Genomic DNA, 23,213 nt, shown 5'->3' with positions numbered 1-23,213 from the left:
AGGCTTCACAGGCAAGCGCTTAACCGCCGAGCCATCTCTCCAGCCCCAAACTTATTTTGTTTTTACAGTGACCAAAACTGAAATCACGCATGTTGGCTCCTGCCAAGACGTCAACCACAATAAAGTAATTGAAACGAACAGAGAAAATGACAAACAAGAAACGTGGCTGCTGATGGAGCTGCAGAAGATCCGCAGGCAGATGGAGCACTGTGAGGGCCGGATGTCGCTGAAGAACCTGCTGCTGGTGGAGCAGGGTTCACCGCACCACATCACTGTGAAGATCAACGAGCTCAAGGTGGGCCCCGCGCTTCCTCGCGGGCTCGCACGGGCTTGGGGTTTGGCTTCAGGGGGGCCTCACTCTAGCCCAGGCTGACCTGGAATTTACTCTGTGGTCTCACGTTGACCTCGAACTCACAGCGATCCTCCTACCCCGGCCTTCCAAATGCTGAGATTAAAAGCCTGCACCACCACATCTAGTTTCACATATACTTTTATATTTGTTTACAAATGAAGGAAAAACTTCCTGGCTTGTATGTGTATGGGCAAATCTATTTTTTTTTTTTATTGCTACACCAAGGACTTTAAAAAATATTTAATTTTATTTATTAGAGAGAGAAAGAGAGAGAGAGAATGGGTATGCCAGGGCCTCTGGCCACTGCAGACAAACTCCAAACACATGCACCACCTTGTGCATCTAGCTTACGTGGGTCCTGGGGAATACAACTTGGGTTCTTAGGCTTCACAGGCAAGTGCCTTAACCACTAAGCCATCTCTCCAGCCCTGCCCCCCCCAAGGACTTTTTAAGGGCAAAAAGACTGGAAGAATCACACAGCTATAATGCAGAACACTGACCACTGTCTAGTCCATTTTCTAATAGTGTGGCATATGCCCAGCATGGAATATTATTCAATTTTAAAAAGAAAAGAGAAGGGCTGGGGAGATGGCTCAGCAGTTAAGGGCACCTGCTTGCAAAGGCTGCTGGCCTGGGTTCGATTTCCCAGAATCCATTGTAAAGTGAGATGTTCAAAGTGGTCTGAGCATTTGAAGTTCATTTGCAGCAGCAAGAGACCCTGCTGTCCTCATTCTCTCTCCCTCTCGCTCTGCTTGCAAATAAATTAAAAAAGTTAAAATAGATAAAGAAGAGAATCTGACAAGTACCTCGATATGAATGAACATGAGGACTCGCCAAGTGAGGCAGAGCAGACGCGTAATGGCAAGACCGTGTGGTCCCACTTGCGTGCAGACTCTAACAAGAGCTGAACGTCACGGGACCAGAAACAAGAGCGAGTATAGGAACGATGCCAGGGAGGAAGGGAAGAGATGCAGGTCAAAGGTTGAGTTATGTAAGACGAGTCTGGAGAGCTAATGTTAAAGCAAAAGGACCATAGGTCATAATATCATGTTTATTGAAAGTTTACAAAGAGACTAGACTTCAGGTGCTTTTTTCTTAATTCAAATTTTTTGTTTCTTTGTTTTTGTTTTTCAAGGTAGGATCTCATTGTAGCCCAGGCTGACCTGGAATTCACTCTGTAGTCTCAGGGTGGCCTCGAACTCACAGTGATCCTCCTACCTCTGCCTCCCCAGTGCTGGGGTTAAAGGCGTGCGCCACCATGCCTGGCTTTAGGTGCTCCTAACAAACACGTACACTCACAAGGAACCCAGGAAGGTGGCAGATGTACTAATTTGCCTAACAGTGGTAGTCATTTCACATACACGCGTGCACCCACCCCCCCACACATGTATATGTCATAATAGAATGCTGTATACCTTAAGTTCACATGATAAACACAAATTTTAAAAATCGCACAGCTGATGAAGAGGGCTTCTTTTCTTTGGTGACAGAGCGTACAGAACGACTCACAAGCCATCGCCGAGGTTCTCAACCAGCTGAAAGACATGCTTGCTAACTTCCGAGGGTCTGAAAAGTACTGCTATTTACAGAATGAGGTGTTTGGACTGTTTCAGAAGCTGGAAAATATCAACGGTGTTACAGATGGCTACTTAAACAGGTCAGCGTGGGTGCACTAGTCAAAGATCATTTGCTTTCCCCAGATTTCTTTTTTCTTTTCTTTTTTTCCTTGAGGTGCTGGGGCAAGGGCTCTACCACTGAGTTGTATCCTCAGCCTGGTGAAGTTTTATACTTGGTATAATGGACCCTGTGTCTTATGGCTGAGACTGGCCTCAATTCTCCTGCCTCTACCTCCCAGGTGCGGGAATCAGATCCCCTTTTTACTAGAGATTTCCGTAATTCTCCTGTGGCTTGGAGTTGATTCCACTATTATGAAATGTTGAACTGTTTTCTTTTATCTTAGTGCTGAGGCACGTTGTAGGCTCAGAACTTGGAATGCTTCAGTAAGTGTGGAGTGGTGGTCGGAATTATGACAGATGGGAAACATAATGCTGATCCCACATCTTACAAAGGAAGCAAAATAAATTAGATTTCTTTTGGTTTGTTTGAGACAGGGTCTCATACTGTAGGCTAGACCTCCCTATGTAGTCCAGGCTGGCCTCAAACAGCAGTGCTCTTCGCTCAGCTTCCCTGGGGCTGGGATCACAGGCTTTCGCTGTCACACCCGGCTTGATGGGCTTCATCATTTTGTTTCATGAAAAGTGGCCAGAGTCACGTGCTTACCCTCTGATATGGCAATGGCAACTTTATTGGCCTGTCTTGCTCTTTCCAGCCTGTGCTCAGCAAGAGCTCTTCTCCAGGCCATTCTCCAAACAGAAGACATGTTAAAGGTCTATGAGGCAAGGCTTACTGAGGAGGAAACTGTCTGCCTGGACCTGGATAAGGTGGAAGCTTACCGCTGTGGACTGAAGGTAATAGGAAGGGTCACAACTGTAGCCTGGCTCACGGGAGGCAGTGTAGGACGTGGTCACTGCTCTGAAGCTCACAGGAGGCAGTGTGGGATGTGGTCACTGCTCTGAAGCTCACGGGAGGTAGGACAGGACGTGGCCACTGCTCTGGAGCTCACGGGAGGTGGTGTGGGACATGGTCACTGCTCTGAAGCTCACAGGAGGCAGTGTGGGATGTGGTCACTGCTCTGAAGCTCACAGGAGGCAGTGTGGGATGTGGTCACTGCTCTGAAGCTCACAGGAGGCAGTGTGGGATGTGGTCACTGCTCTGAAGCTCACAGGAGGCAGTGTGGGATGTGGTCACTGCTCTGAAGCTCACAGGAGGCAGTGTGGGATGTGGTCACTGCTCTGAAGCTCACAGGAGGTGATGTGGGATGTGGTCACTGCTGTGAAGCTCATGGGAGGTGGTGTGGGATGTGGTCACTGTTCTGAAGCTCACGGGAGGTAGGACAGGACGTGGCCATTGCTCTGAAGCTCACGAGAGGTGGTGTGGGACATGGTCACTGCTGTGAAGCTCATGGGAGGTGGTGTGGGATGTGGTCACTGCTCTGAAGCTCACGGGAGGCAGGACGGGACATGGCCACTGCTCTGAAGCTCACGGGAGGCAGGACGGGACATGGCCACTGCTCTGAAGCTCACGGGAGGCAGGACGGGACATGGCCACTGCTCTGAAGCTCACGGGAGGTGGTGTGGGACATGGTCACTGCTCTGAAGCTCACAGGACATGGTGTGGGATGTGACCACTGCACTGAAGCTCACGGGAGGTGGGACGGGACGTGGTCACTGCTCTGAAGCTCACGGGAGGTGGGACGGGACGTGGTCACTGCTCTGAAGCTCATGGGAGGTGATGTGGGATGTGTTCTGAAGTCTCACTAAGTTTTCATGAGTGGCTTTCTTTTCACTTTCCTACTTTTTGAAAATATATTTCTTTTAGAACATCTACAGATTTACAGTGAAATCGGCAGGATAGTATAGAGTCCATATACCTTGCACTAGCTCTCCTATCATCAATATCTCGCGTTAGTGAGCTGGTGGTGATATGTTAATCTGGGGTAATGTCTATGCTTTTTAAAAAATAGTTTTATTTTTATTTATTTATGTATGGGAGAAACAGAGAATGAGCATGCCAGGGCATGTAGCCATTGCAAACCAATTCCAGACGCATGTGCCACCATGTGCATCTGACTTACTGGGGTTCTGGGGAATTGAACCTGGGTTCTTAGGCTTTGCAGGCAAGGGCCTTAACTGCTGAGCCATCTCTCCAGCCTGGCATTTTTGTTTGTTTGTGTGTTTTGTTGAGGCTGGCAGCGTCTCATGCATTCCAAGCTCACTTTCAGAAGCTCACTGTGTAGCCAGAGCTGACCGTGAACTGCTGATCCTCTCGCCTCCACCTTCGAAGTGCTGGGATTACCAGTGTGCACCACCACACGTAGCTACTAAAGGGTATTCTCTATTCACATATGCTCCTGGGTTTTATTGGCTATCCAGGGCCAACATCTGTTGTTGCTGTGAGACTCTGTTTCCAGTGTCTGCTTCTATGAGAAAGTCACTAACGATGGGCTTAGTTTGTGGAGTGCTGAGTTAAACCGATCTCTTCCTCATAGCACTTCTCAGCCACGTGTGGTGGCTCCTGCTTGTAATCCTAGCACTTGGGAAGCAAAGGCAGGAGACTTGCCATGAGTTTGAGGCCAGCCTCGGCTACATAGTGAGTTGATAAGCACCGTGATCATTTCAGAAATAGAATGTGGTATTTAGCATTTCTCATATGCTTCCATATCATTTCTTATCATATGCTTTCAATCATTTCTTAACAGGGGCACACAGTAATTTCATAATCACTGGAACAAATACAGAGAAATTGCATTAGTAAATATAAGTCTAGTCAAAGGCTAAAAGTCTAAAAGCTATGAATATTCTAAAGCTTTTCATAAACTTTTCCTTTTTTGGAGATACTAAGCATCAAATCCAGGGCTGTGCATATTCTAATCACGTGCTGAACTACTGAGATATACACCACCTTTGTTTTCCCTATTAAGCTTAGTAATGTGAGGCAGTTTCCAGCTCAGTGGGAGAGTGTTAGACTGTTGGGTGCAAAGCTTTGGTTTGATCGTTAACACCAAAGACACATTTTTTTTTAAAAAAGATAACTAGTTGATAAATAAAATTTAAAATAGTGGCTTTTTCTGTAGCATACAATGGAAGGAGATTAATTTTGTCTGCACTTTTTTTTTCTAAATCCCTTACAGAAAATAAAAAATGACTTGAACTTGAAGAAGTCCCTGTTGGCCACCATGAAGACAGAGCTGCAGAAGGCCCAGCAGATCCACTCCCAGACATCCCAGCAGTATCCGCTGTACGATCTGGACCTGGGCAAGTTCAGTGAGAAGGTCACACAGCTGACAGATCGCTGGCAAAAGATAGATAAACAAATAGACTTCAGGTGTGTCTACCTCCTTACCCACTCTCTTCCCATTTGATGGTTCAAGCGTTGTGGGAATGCCACTTGAAGCAGTAATTATAGAAAAAACAGTGGTTTCATTTGGTGGAGAAGTTAAGTATAATGGGTAGTCTTTCGTGGACTGCCCGCAGACAGCTTTGTGTAAAATGGAGAATATCACCGTAGCTTTCCAGGGTCCTAGACAATCAGGAAAAGCTATTTGACAAGTGTTTGTGTGCCCTGTGGACTCTCGTCCTGGCACTGGGAATAGGAGCTGCTTTGAGTGAGTGGTCTCCTAAAATTTGTGAAAATTAAATCTTATTCAAAAATGTGTTCACATTGTGCAGTTATGAATGAACTATGGAAGCATTTACATCCACTACAAACATTTATATTGCAAAGAAAAGTTACATACAACTTTTTCTGTGAACATTGATTTTCAATCTTCTTGAGTAAATATAGGTGGAGTGAGGTGCTGGTTCATATGTCAATTGTGTATTTCACTTTGTAAGAAGCTAATAAATTCTGTCCCAATGTGAACAAAATATGTCTTGACAGCAAATTAGGATGTAAAAAATATTTCCTGAAGTACCCTGATTGTAATCCCTTTTATTAACAGTGATTAAACAAATAATTATGGAGCTGAGTGTGGTGGTGCACACCTTTAATCCTAGCACTCAGGAGGCAGAGGTAGAAGGATCTCTGTGAGTTTGAGGCCAGCCTGAGACTACATAGTGAATTTCAGGTCGGCCTGGACTACAGTGAGACCTTACCTCAAAAAAAACCACAAGGGCTGGAGAGATGGCTTAGCGGTTAAGCGCTTGCCTGTGAAGCCTAAGGACCCCGGTTCGAGGCTCGGTTCCCCAGGTCCCACGTTAGCCAGATGCACAAGGGGGCGCACGCATCTGGAGTTCGTTTGCAGAGGCTGGTAGCCCTGGCGTGCCCATTCTCTCTCTCCCTCTATCTGTCTTTCTCTCTGTGTTTGTCACTCTCAAATAAATAAATAAATAAAATTATTTTAAAAAAAACCATAAAAAATAATAATAGTAATAATCATGATTATTACTATTATGGAGCTATAATTATCGTGCCGTGCAGTTTTGCATTCGAAGCAGACAGTTCAGGGAGCTGCTGCCTGGGGAGAGTTGTGTGGCCGTCACCATAGCCTGCTGGGGCGGTGTTTTCCTCCCCAATTCTGGGGATCAAACCAAGGACCTCACACAGGCTAGCAAGTGTTCTACCACCAACTTCTACCACCAGCCCTATAATTTGAGTTTTAAAACTTTTTAATCACCCTCCAAGGAACTCTCATACCCAACTGCAGTCACCCCCCCATTACCTTACCACCCCACTCTCCAGCTCTTGCCTGTCACCAGTCAACCTTAAGCCTCTGGATTTGCCTGTTCCGAGTAGTTTATATAAATGGAATCATACAATGTGTGCGCACCTTTGTGAGCTCATTTCACAGGGGCCAGAGCTTGGAGGGCTCGTCCGTCTGTCCTGAGGCAGGTTTCGTGAACTGCTTTTCTTTTCCCTTTCCTTCCTTTCCCCTTCTCTCCCCCCTTCCTTTCCCCTTGCCTCCATCCCTTCCTTTCCCCTCCCCTCCCTTGCATCTGGAGTTCGTTTGCAGTGGCTGGAGGCCCTGGCAAGCCCATTCATTCTCTCCCTCTTTCTCTGTCAAATAAATAAATAAATGAAATGAAAAATATTAAAAAACTAATGTAAATAATGTTGTTACATTTTCCTCAGACTGTGGGACCTGGAGAAGCAAATTAAACAACTGAGGAATTATCGTGATAACTATCAGAGCTTCTGCAAGTGGCTGTATGATGCCAAGCGCCGCCAGGATTCCTTGGAGTCCATGAAGTTTGGAGATTCCAACACAGTCATGCGGTTTTTAAATGAGCAGAAGGTATAAGCCAATTTGTCACACCATCTCTCTTTTGAGATTAATTGGGTATAAGTAGTCTCTGGTTTGAGAGTGAGGCATTTAGAAAGAAATGCAATTACAAAGCCAGGAGTGATGTAATGTTTTCATGTTATAGTAAAGGATTTTTTTTTTAAGTGAGTCAATATGGCATATACCTTCAATCCCAACACATGGGAAGCTGAGACAGGAGATTCTTCAGCCTTTGCCCTGTCTCCAAAGAAAAGAAGAGGAAAAAGGTGATAGGACCACAGGAATACAGTGTCTTCTTAAAAGTGATAGGTGCAGAGGAAGCACAAGGGGGCGCACGCGTCTGGAGTTCGTTTGCAGTGGCTGGAGGCCCTGGTGCGCCCATTCTCTCTCTCTCTCTCTCTCTGCCTCTTTCTCTCTCTGTCTGTCGCTGTCAAATAAATAAAACAAAAAAAATTTTTTAAGTGATAGGCTATAGAGTTTTCTTCTTTTAGTAGAAAAAATGATGGTCTCCTAAGCTGCAACTGAAAATATGAGGCCAGTACATGAAGGAAAACAAAACACGGTAAAAGAGTGAAACCGCACTTATTTCTAACTGCCTATATCGCTTATCACTCACGCCTGTTGTCTTCTTTGTCTAGAACTTGCACAATGAAATATCTGGCAAACGAGACAAATCGGAAGAAGTCCACAAAATCGCTGAACTGTGTGCAAATTCAATTAAGGTATGTTGGCTTCTCTAAGAACGTAGTTGTGTCATCAGGGATATTGTTAATTGCATTGTTTGCTGCTTTAATGATTATATAAACTTCCTGCGGATGGGGATTCTGGCTGTGCACAGTTGTTCTGAGCCATCTGTGGAAGTTTTCAATGCTTGTCTGTGAATTCATCACACACTGGAGGCACCCACAGGCTGGGCTGGTGTTTATCTTCCCTTGGGGGCTCTGTGTAAGATTACTGAGCTGGCTCGTGGGGGTTCACACACTTCATTTAATAAAACAGTGTTAAGTGCTTGGTCACTAATGGTTTAGGAGTTAGGCTGATTTCTAGAAATAGTTTGATCATTTCACATAAGTGAAATTATAGCTGTTCACCACTCCTTTAAAGTCCATTAAGTATGCTTTTCTAGTAAGGCATGGTGGCTCAAACCTATAATCCCAGCAATCAGTAAACTAAGGTAGGAGGATCACCACGAATTCAAGGCCAGCCTGGGCTACAGAATGAGTTTCTGGTCAGCCTGGGCTAGCGTGAGACCCTACCTCAAGCAAAACAAAACAAATCAATCAAACAAAAAAATGTCTTTAAAAATTTTTTTATTTTTTTAAATTTATTTGAGAGTGACAGACAGAGAGAAAGAGGGAAAGAGAGAATAGGCATGTCACTGTCTCCAGCCACTGCAAACAAACCCCAGACGCATGAGCCCTCATGTGCATTTGGCTTACGTGGGTCCTGGGGAATCAAACCTGGGTCCTTTGGCTTTGTAGGCGAATGCCTTAATAGCTAAGCCATCTCTCCAACCCCCCCCTTTTTTTTTGAGCCAGGTGTAGTGGCTCATGCTTATAATTCCAGTACTTTGGAGGCTGAGGCAGGAGGATTGTCATGAGTCCAAGGTCAGTGTGTGCTGTATAGTGAGTTCTAGGCCGTTCTGGGCTTCAGAGTGAGAATCTGTCTCAATAAACAAACATGTTTTCCTAAGAGCTGGGGTATAGCTCAGTGGTAGCGTACTGGCCTAGCACCAGTACTTGACACCCTCACAAATGTTCCTTCCACTCTGTTACTTGCAGGATTATGAACTCCAGCTGGCATCATACACCTCAGGGCTAGAAACTCTACTGAACATACCTATCAAGAGGACTATGGTTCAGTCCCCATCAGGGGTGATTCTGCAAGAGGTAAATCTACCCTTTCAAACCTTCTTTCTGCCTCTCTTCTCCCTGTTTCCCATCTGCCTTCCCTCATCCCCCACCCACGTCCTATTGTCATCAGAACAGCCACTGGGAAAAGCCTCACGGCAGCTGGGGCTCCCTCCAGTGTGAGTCACTGATAAATGACACCTCCTAGAAGTTGACCGTCAGAAATCTCAGTGTGTCATTTATACCTTAGAGTCTTTGCAGAAATTAGACTTGATCTTTCTGGGTTTGGTGAGGGAGACCTCTAAAAAATAGACATTATGCAGTAGATTGCTAAAAGACCAGTTCTCCCTGAAGATGTCTGAGAATGTCAAGTGTCAGGCGGATTGGGAGAAAAGCCTGGAATGATGAGGAAGGGGTACAAATGACTTTGACCCTCTGTTTTGCTGTATGTCTAGACTCTGTAACCAGCACACATGACAGAATGAGAAGAGACCCTTTAACTTATAATGCCGCAATTTCCTTGTTTTGTGGACCACAGTTGGTTACATTGCATGCTACAGTTTCTGAATATAATCCTTACACACACATAAATTTATTTTCTCCTGCCTTTCCCTAAGGCTGCTGATATTCACGCTCGGTATGTAGAGCTGCTCACGAGGTCTGGAGACTATTACAGATTCTTGAGTGAAATGCTGAAGAGTTTGGAAGATCTGAAGGTAATTTACTCATTTCTTTAGAGCAATAAAAAAAAGAAAAAGAAAAAGAAAAAGCAGGGCGTGGTGGCCTTTAATCCCAGCACTTGGGAGGCAGAGGTAGGAGGATCATTGTGAGTTCGAGGCCACCCTGAGACTACATAGTTCATTCCAGGTCAGCCTGGACCAGAGTGAGACCCTACCTCGAAAAACCAAAAACAAAACAACTAATAATAATAAAGAAGGCAGACTAGAGCTGCGTCATCACTGTGTCCTTATAACATGGATTTGGGAGCTCCCTGGTCAGACTGAAGTTCCTCTGAGTGTCCAGTACCACGCGGTGTGACCAGTGTGACACTCTGGTGTGTACGCTCTCCACAGACAATATTTGCATTCGCTGCTGCCTCACTTTACCAAAGCCCCAGCAGTTCATTTAGGGCTTGGTTGGGGCATTCGTTTTATGTAAAATTTCGGAAAAGTATATCCTAGACTAGTTGGTTTTTAATCTTTCACGTTGATAATTATTTAGACTTGATTTTTCTGGGTTTGGTGAGGGAGATCTCTAAAAAATAGACATGATGTAGTAAATTGCTAAAAGACCAGTTCTCCCTGAAGATGTCTGAGAATGTCAAGTGTCAGGCCGATTGGGAGAAAAGCCTGGAGTGACGAGGAAGGGCTACAATTTATTTTTTGAATTTATTTTTCCTTTCTAATACTAGAACTGAGTTTATATGCAAGCTTACTTGAAACTTTTGAATAAAAGGAACATCACATATGAAAACATAAGTTTTCTTTTGGAAACAGGGTTTTACTATGTAGTCCAGCTGCCCTCCAATTTGTACTTCTCCTGTCTCAGCCTCCAGTGAGCTAGGATCAAAGTTTGTGCACCACACCCAGATCAATAGGAGCTGGTGATCATGAAGGAAATTATCTTAGTTCACAAATGAGAAGAGTGAAATTAAAGTTGCTATAGCATTCCCTAAGGCCAGACGAACAGCAGATGGAAGAATGGCGTTGAAATTTCTTGGAGATTTCTTGCATTTTTAGCAGCTTTAGTTTTATCGTTATGCATGTGCTTGTGTGACTAAGTGTGGATCAAGAGAAGGGAGAATGTATGTTGGCAAGGGAGGTGGGGGTGCTGATATTTTCTTGCAATGTGAGGTAGTTTCCTTGAACATTATTTCTGCTTTTATGTCCCCAGCTGAAAAATACCAAGATAGAAGTTTTGGAAGAAGAGCTCAGACTGGCCCGTGATGCCAACTCCGAAAACTGTAACAAAAACAAGTTTCTGGACCAGAACCTGCAAAAATACCAGGCCGAGTGTTCCCAGTTCAAGGCGAAGCTCGTGAGCCTGGAGGAGCTGAAGAGACAAGCTGAGCTGGACGGCAAGTCGGCCAAGCAAAACCTGGACAAGTGCTACGCCCAGATCAAAGAGCTCAACGAGAAGATCACGCGGCTCACGTACGAGATCGAAGACGAGAAGCGAAGGAGGAAGACCGTGGAAGACAGGTTTGACCAGCAGAAGAACGACTATGACCAGCTGCAGAAGGCCAGGCAGAGCGAGAAGGAGAACCTGGGCTGGCAGAAGCTGGAGTCGGAGAAAGCCATCAAGGAGAAAGAGTACGAGATAGAGAGGTTGAGGGTTCTGCTGCAGGAGGAGGGCGCCCGGAAGAGAGAGTATGAAAATGAGCTGGCAAAGGTAAGAACCCACTATAATGAGGAGATGAGTAATTTGAGAAACAAGTATGAAACAGAGATTAACATTACAAAGACCACCATCAAGGAGATCTCCATGCAGAAGGAGGATGATTCCAAGAATCTCAGGAACCAGCTGGACCGGCTCTCCAGGGAGAACCGGGACCTAAAGGACGAGATCGTCCGGCTCAACGACAGCATCCTCCAGGCCTCGGAGCAGCGCCGGCGGGCCGAGGAGAGCGCGCTGCAGCAGAAGGCCTGCGGCTCGGAGCTCCTGCAGAAGAAGCAGCAGCTGGAGGCGGAGCTGCGGCAGGCCGTCCAGCAGCGCGCGGACGACAGCGCCAGGCACAAGCAGTCGCTGGAGGAGGCCGCCAGGACCATCCAGGACAAAAACAAGGAGATCGAAAGACTCAAAGCCGAGTTTCAGGAAGAGGCCAAGCGCCGCTGGGAATACGAAAATGAACTGAGCAAGGTAAGAAACAGTTACGATGAGGAGATCATTAGCTTAAGAAACCAGTTCGAGACCGAGATCAACATCACCAAGACCACCATCCACCAGCTCACCATGCAGAAGGAAGAGGACACCAGCGGCTACCGCGCCCAGATAGACGGTCTCACCCGGGAGAACCGGAGCTTGGCCGAGGAGATAAAGAGGCTGAAGAGCACGCTGGCCCAGACCACCGACAGTCTCAGGAGGGTCGAAGAGAACGTCCAGCAGCAAAAAGCCACCGGCACGGAGGTGTCCCAGAGGAAGCAGCAGCTGGAGATCGAACTGCGGCAGGTCACTCAGATGCGAACGGAAGAGAGCATGAGGTACAAGCAGTCCCTGGACGACGCTGCCAAGACGATCCAGGACAAAAACAAAGAAATCGAAAGGTTGAAACAGCTGGTGGAGAAAGAGAGCAGTGAACGCAAATGCCTGGAGGACGAAAATGCCAAACTGCAGAGGGCCCAGTTTGAGCTGCAGAAAGCTCACAGCAGCGCCTCCGAGACGGTGAGCAAGCTGAGGGGGCAGGAGCAGGAGCTGTCGCGGCTGCGCGTCGACTACGAGCGGGTGTCCCAGGAGCGGACAGTGAAGGAGCAGGACCTCGGCCGCCTCCAGGGCTCCCTGAAGGAGCTGCAGCTACAGAAGCAGAAGGCGGAGGAGGAGCTGAGCTGGCTGAAGAGGTCGGCGTCCGAGGACTCCTGCAAGAGGAAGAGGCTGGAGGAGGAGCTGGAGGCCATGCGGAGGTCTCTGAAAGAGCAAGCCATCAAGATCACCAGCCTGACGCAGCAGCTGGAGCAGGCGTCCATCGTGAAGAAGAGGAGCGAGGACGACCTCCGGCAACAGAGGGACGTGCTGGATGGCCACGTGCGGGAGAAGCAGAGGACCCAGGAGGAGCTGCGGCGGCTCTCCGCGGAGGTCGAGGCCCTGCGGAGGCAGCTGCTGCAGGAGCAAGACAACGTGAAGCAGGCTCACGTGCGGAATGAACACTTCCAGAAGGCCATAGAAGACAAGAGCAGAAGCCTCAACGAGAGCAAAATCGAGATCGAGAGGCTGCAGTCGCTCACCGAGAACTTGACCAAGGAGCATCTGATGCTGGAGGAAGAGCTGCGGAACCTGCGGCTGGAATACGACGACCTGCGGAGGGGCCGGAGCGAGGCGGACAGCGGCAAGAACGCAACCATCTCGGAGCTACGGAGCCAACTGCAGATCAGCAACAACCGGACCCTGGAACTGCAGGGCCTGATTAATGATTTACAAAGAGAGAGGGAAAATTTGAGACAGGAAATTGAGAAATTCCAAAAGCAGGCTTTAGAGGTATTCACAAATATTTGATCACTGCTTCACTGTTTCTCAAATAATTCACTCCACCTCTGATCTGAACTGTTCTCTTGATGCTTTCATAAAGCCTAATTTTTCTGTTTTACTGCTCAAGTACTTACTCCCTGTCAAAATCTAGACAACCGCTTTAGAATAATGTCAGTGCCCTTATCTTTCTGTCCTGCCATGGCATCACATGCCAGTCTGTTCGGAACCTGTGTCTAGCACGGCTTTTAAGAACTTCCGCATAAGAAAAACATCTAAGATCACTTCCTAGGGATGTGCCACGCTCCTTTCTACAAGACTGCTCTCAGCGGGGGCTATTGTTGACTGGGATTAGCATGTGCTTAGCATGTATAAGGTGCCAAGTTCAAGTCCCAGAATCAAAATTTAACATAAATGAAATAGAAGGGAATTCTTATTTCATGAGCCAGGCTGTAAATTTTTAGCTCGTTTTCCTCAGTGAAAACTATTAAGCATGTCTCTATGCAATTTTTAAATTACCATTTCCATCTTGCTTAGATGGTTTTTCTGCATGGTTTTGATCACAATACTAATGTTTCTGTTTATTTTCTTCTTTAACAAACCCTAATTTTAAAACAATTTCTTTTAACTTCTGATATAGACAATATTTGTGCGGGGCTGGGTGTGCATGTGTGTGTGTATATTTGCATATTTATATTGCTTTACTAAATATGTTAGTATAGCTGTGACAGATGTAGGCATAGCAAGGAGGCTGACTTGGAAGAAAATTCCCCATATATTTTCAAACTGTAATTACTATTAAAAGTAAGGTAGGTCTACAACTTCTAGTTCCTTCTATGGGACCCACCCCCAAAACAGTAAGTATTAAGCCATTTATCAAGGTGGCAATATACGTTTTCATTTTTTTTCATGAATTTATAAGGTAACAAATTAAAAGTATATCCAGGGAAAGCACGGGAAGAAAAAAATAGGTAAAGAATTTTTTTAAAGATGCAGGAAAGGAAGTTAAATTACGATGGCCCTGTGATATGATAAAAGTGTTTTCTTTCCCATTTCTTTCTTTTAAATTCTAGGCTTCTAATAGGATTCAGGAATCAAAGAGTCAGTGCACTCAGGTGGTTCAGGAGAGAGAGAGCCTTCTGGTGAAGATCAAGGTCCTGGAGCAAGACAAGGCGAGACTGCAGAGGCTGGAGGAAGAGCTGACTCGGGCCAAGGCGACGCTGGAGGCCGAGTGCAGGGTGAAGCAGCGCCTGGAGAGCGAGAAGCAGCAGATCCAGAACGACCTGGACCAGTGGAAGACCCAGTACTCCCGCAAGGAGGAGGCCATCCGGAAGATCGAGTCGGAGAGAGAGAAGAGCGAGAGGGAGAAGAACAGCCTCAGGAGTGAGATTGAGAGACTCCAGGCCGAGATCAAGAGGATTGAGGAGCGCTGCCGGCGCAAGCTGGAGGATTCCTCCCGGGAGACGCAGTCGCAGCTGGAAACAGAGCGCTGCCGGCTCCAGAGAGAGATCGACAGGCTCCGGCAGCGCCCGTACGGGGCCCACCGCGAGACCCAGACCGAGTACGAGTGGACTGTGGACTCGTCCAAGCTGGTGTTTGACGGGCTCCGGAAGAAGGTGACAGCCATGCAGCTCTACGAGTGCCAGCTGATTGACAAGACAACCTTGGACAGGCTGCTGCAAGGGAAGAAGTCGGTGGAAGAGGTCGCTTCTGAAATCCAGCCTTTCTTGCGGGGTGCAGGGGCTATCGCCGGCGCCTCGGCTTCTCCTAAGGAAAAATACTCTTTGGTAGAGGCCAAGAGAAAGAAATTTATCACCCCAGAATCCACAGTCATGCTGCTGGAGGCCCAGGCAGCCACAGGTGGGATCATTGATCCCCATCGGAATGAGAAGCTCACGGTCGACAGTGCCATAGCTCGGGATCTCATCGACTTCGACGACCGCCAGCAGATCTACACAGCGGAGAAAGCCGTCACCGGTTTCGATGACCCGTTTTCGGGCAAGACAGTATCTGTTTCGGAAGCCATCAAGAAGAATCTAATTGATCGAGAAACCGGAATGCGCTTGTTGGAAGCCCAGCTCGCCTCTGGGGGTGTCGTCGACCCTGTCAACAGTGTCTTTTTGCCAAAAGATGTCGCTGTGGCCCGCGGGCTGATCGACAGAGACCTGTATCGCTCTCTGAATGATCCCCGAGACAGTCAAAAGAACTTTGTGGATCCGGTCACCAAGAAGAAAGTCAGCTACGCGCAGCTGAGGGAACGATGCAGAATCGAGCCGCACACAGGCCTGCTCCTGCTGTCGGTGCAGAAGAGGAGCATGTCCTTTCAGGGGATCCGGCAACCTGTGACCGTCACTGAGCTGGTCGACTCTGGAATATTGAGACCATCTACTGTGAATGAACTGGAATCCGGTCAGATTTCCTATGATGAAGTTGGTGAGAGAATTAAGGACTTTCTCCAAGGCTCGAGCTGCATCGCAGGCATCTACAACGAGACCACGAAACAAAAGCTTGGCATTTATGAAGCCATGAAGATTGGCTTAGTTCGACCCGGTACTGCCCTGGAGCTGCTGGAAGCCCAAGCCGCTACTGGCTTTATAGTGGATCCCGTTAGCAACTTGAGGCTGCCTGTGGAGGAAGCCTACAAAAGAGGCCTGGTGGGCATCGAGTTCAAAGAGAAGCTTCTGTCTGCAGAACGAGCTGTCACTGGTTATAACGACCCAGAGACCGGAAACATCATCTCTCTCTTCCAAGCAATGAACAAGGAACTCATCGAGAAGGGCCATGGGATTCGCTTGTTGGAAGCGCAGATCGCTACTGGCGGGATCATTGATCCAAAAGAGAGCCACCGTTTGCCCGTGGACATGGCGTATAAGCGGGGCTATTTTAACGAGGAGCTGAGTGAGATTCTGTCAGATCCAAGTGATGATACCAAAGGGTTTTTTGACCCCAACACTGAAGAAAATCTCACCTACCTGCAGCTGAAAGAAAGATGCATCAAAGACGAAGAAACAGGGCTCTGTCTTTTGCCCCTGAAAGAGAAGAAGAAACAGGTGCAGACATCGCAAAAGAACACCCTCAGAAAGCGTCGCGTGGTCATAGTGGACCCAGAAACCAATAAGGAGATGTCTGTTCAGGAGGCCTACAAGAAGGGCCTCATCGATTACAAAACCTTCAAAGAACTGTGCGAGCAGGAGTGTGAGTGGGAAGAGATCACCATCACCGGGTCAGACGGCTCCACCAGGGTGGTCCTGGTGGACAGGAAGACAGGCAGTCAGTATGACATTCAAGAGTCCATCGACAAGGGCCTGGTTGACCGGAAGTTCTTTGACCAGTACCGCTCCGGCAGCCTTAGCCTCACTCAGTTTGCTGACATGGTCTCCTTGAAAAACGGCTTTGGGAACAACGGCAGCGGCGTCAGTGATGACGTCTTCAGCAGCTCCAGGCACGAGTCCGTGAGTAAGATCTCCACCGTTTCCAGCGTCAGGAACCTCACCATCAGGAGCAGCTCTCTGTCCGACCCTCTGGAGGAGTCGAGCCCCATCGCGGCCATCTTTGACACAGAAAACCTGGAGAAGATCTCCATCACCGAGGGGATAGAGCGGGGCATCGTCGACAGCATCACGGGCCAGAGGCTTCTGGAGGCCCAGGCCTGCACCGGAGGCATCATCCACCCTACCACCGGCCAGAAGCTGTCCCTTCAGGATGCAGTCACCCAGGGTCTCATCGACCAAGACATGGCCACCAGGCTGAAGCCTGCCCAGAAGGCCTTCATCGGCTTTGAAGGTGTGAAAGGAAAGAAGAAGATGTCCGCGGCAGAGGCCGTGAAGGAGAAGTGGCTCCCCTATGAGGCCGGCCAGCGCTTCCTGGAGTTCCAGTTCCTCACCGGGGGCCTCGTGGACCCAGAAGTGCATGGCAGGATCAGCACGGAAGAAGCCATCCGGAAGGGCTTCATTGACGGCCGGGCGGCCCAGAGGCTGCAGGACATCAGCAGCTATGCCAAGATCCTCACCTGTCCCAAGACGAAACTGAAGATCTCCTACAAGGATGCCATGAATCGCTCCATGGTGGAAGACATCACGGGGCTACGTCTTCTGGAGGCGGCCTCAGTGTCCTCCAAGGGCCTGCCCAGCCCCTACAACGTGTCCTCGGCCCCAGGCTCCCGCTCGGGCTCTCGGTCAGGCTCCCGGTCCGGCTCGCGCTCGGGCTCCCGCAGCGGGTCTCGGAGAGGAAGCTTCGATGGCACGGGGAGTTCTTCCTACTCCTACTCCTATATGTTCAGCAGCAGCTCCATCGGGCACTCGTAGTCACTGAGAGAGCCGAGGCCGCCCAGCTCTCGCGTCGTCGACAGGAATTTCTACTTTCTTGAATGCCAGCAAAAGAAAACCTGGTGCTTTGCAGTGTAGCGATAGAATTTTTTATGCTTAAAACGTAGCCAAGGTCAAAATCAAATAGTAAAGGCTGTTCTGACTTTCTAAACTTTTCGCTTAGCATAAGGAATGTAGTACACTTCTGTATAGTTTATGTGAGGTGGTAATCACTTGTAAGGATAGCACAAATTGAATTTCGAATTTGGTTCTTCGTGTGTTTAGATTTTGGGTCAGTTCTTCCTGAAGCTGTTTTTGACCTACAAGGTAGATTTATTTTCTTGGAGATAGATATTAAACTCATCCCTGGTGTTTTGGCCATCATTCTGTGTCTCGTCTAAATATTTCCATTTTCTGTATTAGGAGAAAACTGTCCCCCCACCCAAGCTTTTGCCCCGTTTTCTTTAGTTTAAAAATATGGATTGTATAACTCATATATTCTTCAATGCTGTTGTTTGGTTCGGTATTCATTTGACTATGTCCGTGATACCAGGAATCTTTTTCTTCAAAGTTTTCTGTTTATTTTGCTTGTTATTGCAAATGTGCTTTTAAAAGGTGTCTGTGGAGTTTACTGCTCTGGCAATAAAGTTTTAGACTTTGGAAGTTGTTGTGTTTTGATTTAATAATGTTTATACACACGAGGCATTTGGCAGCTGACTTTTATAAATCATAAAATAGGACTAAGATAATTTGTTCGCTATCAAACCTAATAAGAAAAATGATTAAATCTACTTTGGAATTCTTGTTAAAGAGTAGTTTTCTGCCAGATGCAATGCTGCACGCCTTTAATACTAGCACTAGGGAGGCAGAGGTGGGAGGATCACTGTGAGTTCAAGGCCAGCCTTGGATTCAGAGTTAGTTGTAGATCCACCTGGGCTCGAGAGAGACCCTACCTCAACAAAACAAAAATAAACAAGAAAATCAAACAAAAGGAAGCTTTCTGAAGTTTGTTCTTTCAGCGTAGCTCATTGGAAAGAGCTAATAAGCCATTCCAGAGGTCAAAACCCTGGTCTGGTTTATTCTGGATAGCGAATTCCAACAATTATCAGCAGAATTAGCATTATGGTACTGAAAAAATCATCCAATGGCTATGATTCCTTTCCATGTTTCATTGTCCCCCAGAAGGAAAGAATTGTCCTTGAAATTTATTGAAATGGTTCTTGGTTCTCATGAAGAACAATAAACTGTGAGCTTATTCCAACGGACCCAAGAGAACTAATAAAATTCAGACATTTGTCATTAAAAACTTCGATGCAGGGCTGGAGAGATGGCTTAGTGGTTAAGCGCTTGCCTGTGAAGCCTAATGACCCTGGTTCGAGGCTCGATTCCCCAGGACCTATGGTAGCCAGATACACAAGGGGGCGCATGAATCTGGAGTTTGTTTGCAGTGGCTGGAAGCCCTGGCGTGCCCATTCTCTCTCTTTCTCTCTCTCTGTGTTGCTCTCAAATGAATAAATAAAATAAAAATAAACGAAAAAGTTTAAAACAAAACAAAACTTCGATGCAATACCTACTACGTATCACTTTTCCCCTCACCCACAAAAAGTTAAGGAGATGAACCACTTGTCTGCCTCATGGTTGCAGCCCATAGTTCTTGGCTCCATGGCTTCTGGGGGGGGGTGGAACAGTGGGTACACATAGTAGAGGGCACCTCATGGTGGTGGACAGGAAGGAGAGAGGTGCGGGGTAGGACAGGATAGAGCCCTCCACCCCCTATGACATGGCCCTGGAGACCTACTTCCTCTAGCCAGGCCCTGCCTGCTGAAGTTTTCCCAAGAATCTCCCCATATAGTTCCACCATTAAAGGACCAAGCTGAACTCAATGAGCCAGGGAAAGATGTTTTATATTCATTTACTTATATTTATTTATTTGCAAGGAGAGAGAAATGGTTACTCTAGGGCTTCTAGCCATTGAAGATGGACTCCAGACGCATGTGCCATTTTGGGCATCTGGCTTTACATGGGCACTGGGGAATCAAACTGGGTCATTGGGCTTTGCAGGCAAGAACTTGAGTACCACTGAGCCATCTTTCCAGACGCACATCTACTGTGTCTAGTATTGGGTGACGTACAAGGTTCAATAGAGTTTACAAGCCCCTTGACTGCAAGACCTAGGTACTCTGGAAGGGAGTGACAGGCCCATAAAGCAATCGGTGGGGCAACTCCCATATGTCAGCAGTGCATACTAATACACTCAAACAGGGTAGACAGAAAATGGAAAAGCAAATGAAGCGTTAAACATGTACAACAGGAGATGTAAGACCAGATCATGAGCTTTGGTATTTAAGGTAAGATTGACCTTCATCCTCAATGAAAGGGGAACATTTTTCTATCATAGCACTCATCTCTCCTGGTCTCCTTTGCCCTTTCTCCTAGTATTAAGGACTTTAATTTTGTTCACTAAATACTAAGTTCTGTGTGTCAGTTGTTGTACCAGAAACTATAGATCTCACACTTTGAGAAATACATGGTACAAAAATAAGCCACGTAAGCTGGGTGTGGTGGCACCTACCTTTAATCCCAGCACTTTGGGAGGCAGAGGTAGGAGGATTGCTGTGAGTTTGAGGCCACCCTGAGACTACATAGTGAATTCCAGGTCAGCCTGGGCCAGAGTGAAACTACCTCGCAAAGGAAAAAAAAAAAAAAAAAAAGAAAAGAAAAGAAAATAACCCATGCAATCTAAAAGGAAACTACCGTAGCAAATGCTTTCTTCTCTCTCTCTGGGGGGAGGGGGAGGCAGTTAGGAGGAGTGTTACACAGGAAGTTCCTGTGCTAGATAGAGCTGGTATAGTAGGCTCTTCATCACCTCAGGCTTCCATCACACACCACAGACCTAGTAGCTTACAAAAATGTATTTTCCCACGGTTTTTGAAGAGGGAAGTCCAAGACTGAGGGGCCGTCAGGGCTGATTTCTGATAAAACCTTTTGTCTGTGACTGGCCACCTCCTTCATACGGGCTCACAGCTTTTTATACGTAAACAGAGGAAGGGCAAGGAAAGTAGGCATCGTGTCTTCTCCCCACCCCTTCTCATTTTTTTTAAAGAACTCACATAATATTTAATTTTTTTTATTTAAGTGTGTGTGCAAGCCAGGGTCTTTTGCAGTTACAAAGGAATTCCCATCAGGCTTTACATAGGTAGTGGAGAACTGAACCTGGGCGGACAAGCTTTACAAGCAAGCACCTAACCACTGAGCAATCTCCCCAGCCTCGGTCATGGGTGTTCTCATGGTATGTTTATACAAACATGTCATTATATTTTGCTTTTTTCATTCTTTCCTCCTCTCTTGCTCTCCATCTTTCTCTCTCGCTGGCCTCCTCCCTGCCTCCCCCCTCGCCAAAACTCTCCTCAGCATTCATGGCACACGCATCCCAGTACGCCATTACTTTCTTTTTCTCCTTAGCTCTCTTTCCTCTCATAATCCTTTTCAACGTTCATGTTTTACACATACATATATGCGCACGCACACACTCACACACATGTACTCTTAATCTAGATCCCACATATAAGAGAAAATGTGACATTTGTCTTTCTGAGTCTGGTCTATTTTGCTTAACATTTCCAGTTCCATTTTTCCTGCAAATAACATGCTTTCAATTAGTCTCTGTGGCTGAGCAAAATTCCATTGAGCATGTGTATCAGGTTTTTTCCCCCTTTATCTGTTGGTTGATGCCTGGGCTGGTTCTCTGTCTCAGCTGTTGTGGATCACGAGCCATACACATGGAAGTGCCGTATTTTAGAATACATGCTGCCCAAGTGAGCGTGGAGTGGCATTTTTCAAATGAAGACAACTTAAAAAATAAAATTAGAGCCCCACTCCTACACCTTTGTTTAATCTCACTTACCTTTTTATTTTTTTGTTGTTTATTTTTATTTATTGTTTTGAAAGCGACAGAGAGGAGGAGGCAGAGAGAGATACAGAGAATGGGTGCGCCAGGGCTTCCAGCCACTGCAAACCAGATGTGTGTACCCCCTTGTGCATCTGGCTACTGTGGGTCCTGGGGAATCGAGCTCGAACCGCGGTCCTTAGGCTTCACAGGCAAGCGCTTAATCGCTAAGCCATCTCTCCAGCCCATCATTTACCTTTTTAAATAATACACTGTCTTCCAGTACAGCCACATTATGGCTTTTCAAAATGGGAAGTTTTCAGGGAACCCAGTTCAGTCCATAATAGTAGCCTAATACTCAGACCCTAATGGGTATATGTCAAAGACTATTGGGTGACTTAACATGGCTTCCACTGGCCAGATCTAGGATGATTTGAGTATCAAGAAGAATTATGGTAATGAAGTATGATACTAAATTAAAATACCTAAATTTGTTTAAACTCTTTGATTCGATGGTGAGATAAGCAAGGAAATGGAGATGATGACACACAAAGCATAATGGCTAGAACAGTAGAATCAACTGACAAATCCTTCCTACCTCCTCCTCGTTGCTTTCAAAATTGTCAGCAAACTTTGAGACAGGACAGGCCTGTCTTGGAGCGAGCACACACCGTATCTGGCTGAGTTTTGGCTGGTCACACACAGAGCTTCCACGGAAGAGGGAGCTACGCCCACCTGTCACAGCAGTCGTCACGACACGTCCCAGCCTGGTCTCACGTTCTTCCTACCACGCGCCTAACTAAGGACAAAGTCACAAAGGCCAGGGAGACGGCTCAGCACTTAGAGGTGCTTGCTTGCAAACTTGTTGGCCTGAGTTCACTTTTCAAGCACCCACACAATGCCTGGTGCAGAGTGGCACACCCTCTGTGATTGTAGGATGCCTACTACAATGGGTGGTGTAGCCAGGAGAATCCAGAAGCTCACGGGCCAGCTAGACTGGAGCACACATGATGGCCAAAACGACCAGGAGGGCCTTGTCTCAAGAAGAAGACAGAAGAAGAGGACAAACACTATAAGGATGCTCTTTACCTGCCACACAAGCTGTGCTGCAACACACACACACACACACACACACACACACACACACACACACCCGCACGCACACACCCACACATGCAAGCACAAAATAATCAAAGGAAAGTTACCAGTTACTGCTGTAAAGAATCTGGGAAAATTTGAACTATATATTAGATAATTTTATGAACTTTGACTATTTAGTACAATCACGTAGACAAATGTTCTGAGAACACATTTTGGGAAAAGAATCTGTAACTTTATGCCAGGCCTGGTGGTGCACATCTTTCATCCCAGCACTTGGGAGACAGAGGTAGAAGGATCGCTGTGAGTTCGAGGCCACCCTGAGACTACGTAGTGAATTTCAGGTCACCTGGGTTAGAGTGAGACCCTACCTCAAAACAACAACAACAACAAAAAGCAAGCCAACAAAAAAGACTGTAACTTTGAAAGAATTCAGCAAACGTGTGGGGAGCTGTATATGTGAATACAACAATGATTAAAAGTAGCAAAATGCTAACGAGCTGGAACAAAGCTATGCCAACACTTTTTGTGTTATTATCCAAATGTCTCAGTCACTGAGAAGTCTTTTCTAAGGAGGGAAAAGGAGGGTCGCACAGGAAAGAGCAAGGGGAAGCGCACAGACCTGCGAAGGTTTGCCGGATGCTGGAAAACACCTTTCAAAACTACAACTCCCGCCACCCCCCGCGGCTCTTCCCATAGGCTGTCG

The 23,213-nt window shown here is 46.8% G+C and overlaps 1 protein-coding gene across 2 annotated transcripts in view; it reads left to right on the top strand.

Moving 5' to 3' along the window:
• Positions 1-18,186, top strand: part of LOC101604872 (desmoplakin) — a 57,711-nt gene extending 39,525 nt beyond the window's left edge. The window contains exons 15-24 of one of the 2 annotated variants that reach the window (XM_045136473.1): positions 69-295; positions 1,843-2,009; positions 2,682-2,820; positions 5,103-5,296; positions 7,043-7,205; positions 7,832-7,915; positions 8,975-9,082; positions 9,661-9,759; positions 10,937-11,434; positions 14,293-18,186. In XM_045136473.1, coding sequence (XP_044992408.1) covers positions 69-295; positions 1,843-2,009; positions 2,682-2,820; positions 5,103-5,296; positions 7,043-7,205; positions 7,832-7,915; positions 8,975-9,082; positions 9,661-9,759; positions 10,937-11,434; positions 14,293-17,523 — 4,910 coding nt within the window. In that variant the 3' untranslated portion in view covers positions 17,524-18,186. Of the gene's footprint in view, positions 1-68; positions 296-1,842; positions 2,010-2,681; positions 2,821-5,102; positions 5,297-7,042; positions 7,206-7,831; positions 7,916-8,974; positions 9,083-9,660; positions 9,760-10,936; positions 13,232-14,292 lie in introns of both variants that reach the window. The other variant, XM_045136472.1, reaches the window with a different exon arrangement.
• The last annotated feature ends 5,027 nt before the right edge of the window (positions 18,187-23,213 follow it).

Source organism: Jaculus jaculus, chromosome 17, assembly GCF_020740685.1.
Source record: "Jaculus jaculus isolate mJacJac1 chromosome 17, mJacJac1.mat.Y.cur, whole genome shotgun sequence".
Lineage (NCBI taxonomy): Eukaryota > Metazoa > Chordata > Mammalia > Rodentia > Dipodidae > Jaculus > Jaculus jaculus.
This window is presented reverse-complemented; position numbering and strand designations above follow the sequence as displayed.